At 34.1% G+C, this 10,241-nt stretch overlaps 1 protein-coding gene across 1 annotated transcript; it reads right to left on the bottom strand.

Moving 5' to 3' along the window:
• Positions 1-7,247: 7,247 nt before the first annotated feature.
• Positions 7,248-8,827, bottom strand: LOC143587145 (protein BIG GRAIN 1-like E). The gene has a single exon (XM_077068520.1). It carries the CDS (start codon positions 8,365-8,367, stop codon positions 7,438-7,440), a length of 930 nt encoding a protein of 309 aa, XP_076924635.1. The 5' UTR covers positions 8,368-8,827; the 3' UTR covers positions 7,248-7,437.
• Between the last annotated feature and the right edge of the window lie 1,414 nt (positions 8,828-10,241).

Below are 10,241 nucleotides of genomic sequence, written 5' to 3'. Positions count from 1 at the left end.
ACTAAAAATCAATCATCCAAATCTTCTTGTTCTTCTTGATCTTACGGTTCGTGCATTCTCTAAAAGGCACGTCCAGACTGTAACATCAGGAACAACTTTAACATTAGGAACAACACGGTGTTGGTTCACACCATACTGAACCTGTTGCTGTCGTTGTCGTATAACAAAAGCTCTTCCAAATCCCTTTTCTTCATCCATCATAACAACATTTACGTTCTCTTCATGGTCCCCCCTTCGTTACTCACCGGCTCGCTTTCAACACGAACATTATTCTCACCACCTCTTCGACGTTGATCCCATACTCCCGCTTTTCAACTGATCCACGACTAGTCACTCGAGTACTCGAAACGTTAAGAAAAGGCCAATCTTCAACCGATAGCTCACTTTGAACATGAAGAGTAACACATTCTTGAACATCCATTAATTCTCAACCTTAATGTCAACAAGCAAACAAAAGAATAGATATTATAGAAGTGAAGTAAGGTGTAAGGTTATAATTAATTTCTATTTCAATAGAGGCCTTTATAAAATATAAGTTTCACCGACTCGGTTCTATTATAAATCGATATGGATTCAAATTAACTAGATAATGATAAACAATAGGATAAAGTTATATCCCTAACATATATTAGCTAGGTTTTGACTTTAAGTTTATTTATTAAATTTTATGCGACACATTTTTCAACTTTTAAATCATCACTAGGGTGCTGTTTGTTTTTCAGAGGTAAAATGTCAGAAGACTGCGAAACCACATCTGCCAACATCTGTAGTAGAAGAGGTGGACCAAAACTCTGCAGTCTGCAACAAGAAGACTGTTTGTTTTTTAATAACTGCAGACTACCAAAACTATTCTAAATCTAATCTAATCTAATCTCAGAAGACATATAACAAGTTAATGTTTGATATATTAGCTAGCATTCACAGTTCAAGTAACTTCAAAGCAATTATCTTTTCCACAAACTAACGCCTAACATAGCAACAATTATCAAGTAAAATCATGAAAATGTTTATAGCATAAAAATAACAATCAAAACACGTATTCATTACCACGAGACAAACAAACACACACTCTGGTTCAATAAGCCCTAACAATCACCAAAATCAATCAAAACATGTATTAACCACTACGAGATAGCATAATCTGGTTCAATAAACCCTAAAATCACCAAACTCAATAATAATAGAACCTACACACCAAACATCAATAGTAACAAAAGGTATGAAATTAAACCTGATATGGGGGAATAGAGGACGGCGGGGTTGCAGCGGTGGGGCGGCACTGGAGCAGTAGAGCGGCAGCGGCAGGTTGCGGCGGTGGGGCGGCGGCGCTGGAGCAGTGGAGAGATGGGGTTGCAGCGGTGGGAGAGTTGGGCGGCAGTGGAGTGACGGGTTGATGGTGGGTGAGTTGGGTGGCAGTGGAGAGGATGAGGGGATTAGGGTTTGGGAGTGTCTGATGGAATAAGAAAGATGGAAAGAAATTGGTTAGAAGAGGTGAGAAGTAACAATACCAACACTTCTGGGAGAAGAGGGCGCGCAGACGTTTTTTAATGAAACGTCTTCGGAAAAACAAACACACTGCAGAGCCCAACGTCTGCGCGCCCTCTTCTCAGTGCAGATAAAAGAGGTGGAGAAGTGCTTTTGAGGAAAAACAAACAGCACCTAGCTGTTAAAACTTAAAACTTAAAAATAATGCTTATAGAGAGGATTTACGTCATATGGGGACGAACTGAAACAAAAACTGATGGTTAGGTTTTATGTTTTTATAAAAACCGAACTGACAGTTCGGTTTTGGTTTTCCATGTAATAAAAAACGAAAAAATCGGGCCGACCCGAATTCCTATTTTTTTTTATTATTTTAAGTAATTTATATTATAAGAATTTAATAAATATGTAACTCGTATATTTTTGGTCAAATATATAATAATCTATTAGTTAACAATGAACAAACTTAAATTAATTATTTTTTGCTAACCTTTTTTTCGGCCTCAAATTTTCAAGATCAAATGACAAAAACCGAAACCGAATCGAAACCAAAATGAAAACTGAAAAAACCAAAACCGAAATAACTGAAACCGAACGGTTTCAAAAAATCCAAGAACCGAAGTTTTGGTTTTCGGTTTGATTTTAGCCTAACCCGCGCCAAATCATACCACGCACACCCCCCTATTACGAGTTGTCTGCATGGATTGATAATAAGCATGCATGATTTATAGTGGGTTAATAGATGATAACAAAGATGCCTCTTCATCACATGCTAGAAACGTACAGACATGATTTGATTTGATAATATGTAAAAAAACACACACATCAACAGAAGTCGAACCCCAAACAAACTACAACATGAGGGGCCACATGCTCTACCACACAAACTACAAACAATATTTGTTTTATGTTAAACAGCTTTTATGTCAAAAATTAGATGATGCATGTTACAAAAAGTAGTAATCTCACTAAAATTAAAAATACTAGTAATCAATTTTTCTAAATGTCTAGTTGAAGTTGATTATTATTATTTTTTTCTGTAAAGTCATTTAGTTTTCATTATCAATTCCAATCTTGTGAAAAAAAAAAGTTGCAAATGTTTATTTATTTTTTTAAATCAATGTAATTAAAAAAAACTTGGTTATCAGCCTAGCAACAAAGTTTGTTGCCCATTTGTCTTATATTTCGATGTAACAGAATATCTTTGATATGATCACCTTCCGATTTTCCAATTTGAAAACTCACAATTATAAAACGTAGTTATTGTTTAGTGCATTTATTTTATTCACCATTGCCTTCTATTTTACATCACTTGGTTTTCAAATACTTAAAGCATTTTAATAAAAATCACAAGGTTAGAAGTTAGAACACCTGATAAAAGTTTAGTAAGTTGTCTATTGATAATCTATGAATTGCTAGTATATATGTGTATGTATCCGTATGCGTATATATATATAGGTGAACCATTTGACCCGTCAATTGGCTTGGATCTTATTGAATGTAGCTTGATTTGAATTAAGAGACAATATATACACTAATTGGAGTAATTAGGTGTATTAGAAAAATGGGTTATCATGCTTAATTGGCTCCATAGTTGGGTGCAGTTTTGCGATGAAGCTAAAGTTGACTGGACCCAGTTAGTTGGGTGCATTCATCATTTGATGATATGATCTACCCATATATAGACCTCTATGAACAAATCATTAGATTACCCACCTATTTATTAACCACACAAAAGTCATATTAGAGTCAATCACGGTGATCTATTAATTGATAGTTTTTTGAAAAAAGTATGTAACATATTAGAATAGATATATTAGACTAAAAACATGTGTGCATCATCATCATATGTAATAGAAGAGATATATTGGGATAGTCAAATCATTCCAATAAGATATAGAATAGATATATTGCATTTTAACAAAGCTAAAGTTTGTTTGTATAGATCTAAGAAAATGGAAGTAGCATTCTTAGTTGGAAAGCTTGAGTGGGCCTGTTCCAGTAGATTGTAGTGTATATCACAATATTAAGTAAAAGATTAAATATCATCAAACTATTACAATAATAAATACACATGCAGGGAGGTATATATGCCATGAACAAAGTAGTGTCCTATAATTATGCATCAAATGTATACAATTACACAATATGTAAACATTTACGCAATATATGTATACGATTGTAGCGTGCCACATGTGTATCATTATATAGTGTTGTGCATCATTATGCATATATATACACACACATATTAGTTTTCAATGTTTTTGGAGCCGAATACATACAAAGGTTTTGATCGAAAAGGGTATGGGATAGCTCATGACATGTTAAAGTATATGTGATAGTTCATGGTTCTGTGATTACTAAGGGGGCTTGATGTGGGCACATGGGGTATGGTTATGTGTTGATGTAATCATACATGTTACTTGAAAAGTTAAATTTGTTTATATGATTATGAAGATGACATGGTATTAATGTTTAAGTCTAATTGTATAGTACGCCATATAGGACGTGACATGAGTGTAGTCATTTGAATTGGCATGATAAATGTTGTAGTCTTGCATGATGATGTTATATGCGACAATAATATAATGTGGTTTAAGTGATTATGATGATTTACACTGAGTTTAATGGTATATTTATAGAGAATATAGCATGTGTGTTGTCGTGGTTATAACATATATGCCGATTGATATATATATATATATATATATATATATATATATATATATATTTGAGATAATATCAACAAAATCTATGTGTTTTTCTAATTTAAGATTTTCTTAAAAAAAAAAAAGAACTTTTCCTACCTTCTAATTGCTACATCTTTTCGTTATGTCATCCAGCTTTTGAGAACGAGATACCCAGTGAACTGTGAACCAATAATTCAACTGTTATTTGATTTTAAAAGGACTTATTATACATAGCTAGATATTTTTATGGACAACATAAAAAATCTAACCTTTTGCAATATTATTATCGAATAAAATGTTTGTGACACTCATTGAATTTAAGTAGGCAAAGTTTGGTCTTTGAATTATCTAACTCGACAAAAATCTAAGTGAAGAAAATGATGGTAGTTCACATGGGTTGATAATTGCCACTTCTTGACGTTTTGGTTAGTCTTGTGAGAAACTCTATAATCATGTTCTATCACTAATAATATCACTTTCTAATTTTTAACTTATTATTAAAAACTCATAATATAAACGAAATAGAGAAAGAAAAACAATTATTATTAATAAACTACATCGTTATCACTTATCACCACTTTGATGAATGATCAAATGAGTTTTTCTTAAATTCATCTAAGGGTTTATTTGGTTTGATATTGTGGGTTCGAATCCCATTCATGTGTCGTATTCTTGTGTTTAAGCTTGGATGACGCATTACTAGGTCAATAAGATCTTAGAATATCGAATCCCCTTGAAAGCTTTTCAGGGCCGGGGTTTAGCCAAGTGTTTGTCGTTAAAAAAATATTTAATAAATTATATCTTTCGAAATGCTTAAACATATATAAATCACTAGTTTAATCCTCCCGTGTTACGCGGGTTTATTCAAGTTTTTGTTATAATCGTTTTGATATTTTTTGATGATATATTTTACTTTTTAACGTAGTTTTGTTTTAATTTAATACATATATATTAGTTTGTTATTATATTTTTTAGCGTTTTGAGTTTTCTCAATTGAGATGTGTAAGTTTTTTAGATTTATAACGAACAAACATAAACGGACACGAACATGTTGATTTTTTTAAATGAACAAACATGAACACAAAGTCTAATGAAAAATGGGACGTTGATGTAGTTGACAATTGTGGGTAGTATCGAAAGTTAACCGACGATTGAGATGAATAGCAACAGAGAACATGTAAAAAAGATAGATTAAATTAGGTTTAATGATGAAAGTGTTTACCAATAAATGAGATCTTATAACCCATTTGAGGGCTATTAGGGTTTGGTAAGACCCATAACCCGTGAAAAATATTCTTTAATGGTTAAATAAATGAGATATTATAACCCGTTTAGGAGTTCTTTGGGTTTGGTGAGACTCATGACCCGCAAAAGTTATTGTTTGATTATGAAAGAGTTTCATAAATATATGAGATGTTATAACTCATTTAATTACTATCCGGGTTTGGTGAGACCCATACCCACGAATTCGGGTTAAATGCATGAGAAACCTCCATTTAGGTGCTGTTTGTTTTTCCTCAAAAGCACTTCTGCACCTCTTCTGTCTGCGCCGCGCAGACCACGCGCAGACGTTGGGCTCTGCAGTGTGTTTGTTTTTGCGAAGACGTTTCATTAAAAAACGTCTGCGCGTCCTCTTCCCCTAGAAGTCTTGTACATGTGACTTCTCACCTCTTCTCCACTTCTTCTTCTTTGTTCCTTCATCATCAGACACTTCACTCCAACCCTTTCTCCTCTCCAACCCTAACCTCTCTTCCTCCACTCCTCCACTGTCTCGGCCGACGGCGGCCTCCACTCCACCGCCTCCACTCCTCCACTTCTCCACCGCCGCCTCCACTCCTCCACCGCCGGCCCCTCCACTTACCATCAAGCTCAATTAGGGTTGACCCGGATGGACCAGGTTTTCACCCGGTTAACCGTATATCACAGGCGAGGTCATACCCGCACCCGATTGTAGACACCTCCTTCTCAGCCGCTGATTGAAGATAGAAGAAATTGTTCTTGTAAATTGACATCGGAATTCTCGAATCAATTGGGGTTTCTGGGTTTTGGAATTTATTTATTTATAAAATTGGTGGGTGTGAATGCCAGGTGGAAATTGATTAGTTAATGGTGTTTACCCATAATGAATGATATGAACGTAAATGGTGTAAGGGATTGAACTTTCGGACCCAAATTCCTTTATCCGGAGCATGATTTTGAATTGATGATATCTCTCAAATTAAGATGGTGTTTGGGATTGCTTATCAAAACAACTTATTAACTTTTAAATTTTATAAATTAAAAAGATGTATGGGTAACGTTATTTTTTAACTTTTTAAAGAAGGAAAAATGAGTTTTTGATAAGTCAGAAGGGAATGACTTATCAAAACAACTTATAAAAGTTAAAAAGAGGTAATATATAAGCAATCTCGGCCTTATTAGTCATTTTGATTGGTTACTTACGCTAAATTTAGATTTGTGTTTAAACAGCGGGAGTTGAAGTTGAAAGGTACTTGCTTTTATATAAAGGTTTTGTTTTTAATGACTTTATTTTAACAGTTTGTAGACGTTAAAAAACAAACAGTCTTCTTCTTACAGTCTGCAGATGTTTGGTCCACCTCTTCTGCTGCAGATGCCTACAGATATGGTCCGCAGACTGCAGATGTTTTACCTCTGAAAAACAAACAGCACCTTAGAAATCAAGCAATCTGGTGACTCTAGAGAATGGGGGGGACAACTTGAGAGCGACACGTAGGATTTTATGGTAGAGATAATTAGATTTATCATTAATGATTATAATTAATTCATATATCATTTAAGCTATCAATCATATCCTTTTGAGACTATTTTGTCAATCACCGTTTTAGTTCATTAATTGAATGTGTCCCACCCGGACCTTTATTACAACATAGCTTAAAAGTATTACTTTTCATCATTATATATTAATACTTCCTCAAGATTTGTAGTCATTCATCTCTTTTTTAATACATATATATATACAAATTAGACCTATAAAAGTATAAAGTTTATAATAAAGTGGATTCACAAATTCACTGTCTATCATTAATATTTTGCACGGTGCATCAAGTAAAAAACAAAATCAATTAACTTATGATCAAGAAAAATAAAAGCAAGGTTAACAAAAGTGCTAAAGATGAACATCAAATTCAAAATTCAAAATTCTTTACATGCATGTGAATACATGGTACGGATTATTAACTAGGGTTTTATGTTGCAAAATAAGTGATTGCTCAAGAATTTGAACCTGAAAACACACACTTTACACTTAGCTAGAGATTGGTGCACCTCTCTTGATGCTAATATCCATACATGTGCTTTCATAAACAGGTAAACCACTTGAACAATAACCCAAATCACAGTTTGTTAACTCAAAAAGATCAGAACTTGAATCACTATCTCCACCTTCATCATCAAGAAACCTCTTGTATTCTTTAATATCTTCTTGTTTTTCATCATAAGTTTTTACTTTCTCCAAATACCCATTATGGAAATTTATTTTTTTGTCAGCAAGATTATTTATGAGAGTGAAAGTTTCAATCTTGTTGAGGTTTCCAGTGATGGGTATTTTGGTAATTTGAGTTGGTGAGGGTTTGAGATATGAATAGGGTTTAGTCTTTGTGGGTGTGTTTGATACATGATAAGGAGGTGGTGTTCTAAATCCTGAGCTTATTGATGTTGAAAATGAAGATTTCGAATCATTCGTGGTGGCGGTTGTGGTACTGGTGGTGGTTCTACTAGTGAAATTACTCATGCTACTCCTTCTCTTCCTCCTCCAACCACTAGGACTTTGATCCTCATCCTTTGTTGACTTTGTTTTTGACTTTGACTTCTTTGAAGATGTTTGGTTGAATAAAGAGTTCAAGAAATGAGCCAATTTCCCTCCTGGTGAGCTTGGTTGCTTGGACTTCTCTTTGTTGATCATCATCCTATTCTCCATCAACATGGATTGTAATGGAATAGGATTATTATTATTATTCTCTCTATGGTTTGGCATGTCAAGACTCATTCGTCCAAAAGGTCGTGTGTTGTAATTAAAATTCCTGGCTCCGCCAGTGCTGGTTTTGTAGGTGGCACTGGAGTTTTCAGTGCCACCTGAGAAATAACGAGCGGCTTCAAACACGTCAAGCTCGTCTGAACCGTTCCTACGATGGTACGGTTTCTTGTGTTGAGATGAGACCGGGATACTCACCGACATTCTTGAAGTAAAATTGACAAAGTTCTCTTGAAAGAGTGAGTTACAAACAACTAAACAAGATCCAAAAGTTAATATATGATATGTATTAGACTATTAGCTTGTTTGTGAGATTAAATATGTATCTTAAGTTGGAGAGGAGTGAATGGAAAGCATTAAAAAGGAAAGGAAAAGAGTGTTGTCATGAAATGATTAAGGGTAGTGGAATAGTATATAGATTAATGAAGATAAGTTTGAGTAAAGTTTGCCTTTTATAGTAATGGTTGTCATCCATGTGTTCAAGATATGTGAACAGTGTCTACAAATGCACAACTATTTATGCATGGGGTATAAGTTTGAATATGGGATTAGTGAAAATGGTCTGGTTGGCAGTTGGATATGATCAATTTTGGTGGTTTATATGACTATATGAGGTTTGAGTTTAGATGGACAAGTAGGGTAGAAATTCAAGAATGGAGAAGAAAGGATTTTTGCTATGAGTTGTAGGGGCAAAGGGTGCTCCAACCTCACTTGAAACTTTAGCTATTATTCAAACTTGTACTTTCACAATATGGACTATATTTTAAATGTGGTATGTTTTGTTAACGCGTTTTAAATTATGATTAGTGGTGTCCAACATTTGAATCGGACTCGAAAAACTTAAATTTGATTCAAATTTTTAATCGAGTTAAACAAAGATAATCACGTGATACTTGTATAACCCTTTTCAAAAGTGAAACAAAGAAGCATATATAACTATGTATTAATACGTTTAAAAGTATCGTATAATAGTAAACCAGGTGTAACCCTTTTCAAAAGTGAAACAAAGAAGCATATATAACTATGTATTAATACGTTTAAAAGTATCGTATAATAGTAAACCATGTTAGAAACAAAATGACATCACAAGAAACATCATGTTCAATCAGATAAAAGTCGTAATTATGATAAGAACTTTGTATGATTTATGCGTGATTTTGGACCCTACTTACTGCTTATTAGGGCGTTGCTCCCTTGAATTCCCAATCTCTTAGGGGCCGCTTCTCTAAAAATCATAGTAAAATCAAACAAGCGTGCATCCCGCATCCTCTTACATGTTTGATAAATTATAATTAATATCAGTCAAAAGTCAATTTAGTTACACAAAAATATCGCCATCTATATAAATATAAAGCATCTAAAACTAATTGCTAGATGGACAAGTGCAAATAAAATTTCAAATTTTGTCCACTAGGGGCCTAACATCCATCATTTTATTTTGTCTACTTATCTATCTGAAATTCTACTTTAGACCTTAAACTCCAATACCAAGAGCTTGGTCATAAATACATTTTGTTGTCATACATTCAAGTAGAGATGGTCAAAAAAACCGGTTGGGGAACCGGTTTAAACCGGAAACCGGTTTTTACGAAAACCGGTTTTTTAAAAACCGGTTTGACCGGTTTACAAACCCCCGGTTCGTATTTCGGTTACAAGTTTTAGATCCAAAACCGGTTAACGAACCGGTTAATGGAAAAACCGGTTATTTTTAAAACCGGTTATTATGAAAAAAACCGGTTATTAACCGGTTATTTTAAAAAAAAAACCGGTTAACCGGTTATTAACCAGTTCTAACTGGTTTCTAAACCGGTCCTAACCGGTTAGACCGGTTAGGGTTTTGATATACAAAAACCGGTTATTAACCGGTCCGGTTATTAACCGAACCGGTTTTTTTCCGGGCCAAAAAAAACCGGTCCGGTTAATAACCGAACCGGTTTTTTTAAAAAAACCGATTTGTGCACCTCTACATTCAAGTCCACAAATATGAACTTACATGTAATAAAATAATAGTTTATAGTTTACATGTCATTGTTTCAATGATTTGTTATTGCCGGACAACAAAACCCAAGTGAAATTAG

Source organism: Bidens hawaiensis, unplaced genomic scaffold, assembly GCF_021521415.1.
Source record: "Bidens hawaiensis isolate Kalapana, Puna unplaced genomic scaffold, B.hawaiensis_p1.1 tig00035159_1, whole genome shotgun sequence".
In the NCBI taxonomy this organism is placed as follows: Eukaryota; Viridiplantae; Streptophyta; class Magnoliopsida; order Asterales; family Asteraceae; genus Bidens; species Bidens hawaiensis.
Note: the sequence above shows the minus strand (reverse complement) of the source record. Positions and strands in the feature narration are given on the sequence as shown.

Excerpts from the sequence above, each read along its gene's own strand:
- LOC143587145 (XM_077068520.1), bottom strand. The coding sequence starts at position 8,367 with ATGTCGGTGAGTATCCCGGTCTCATCTCAACACAAGAAACCGTACCAT.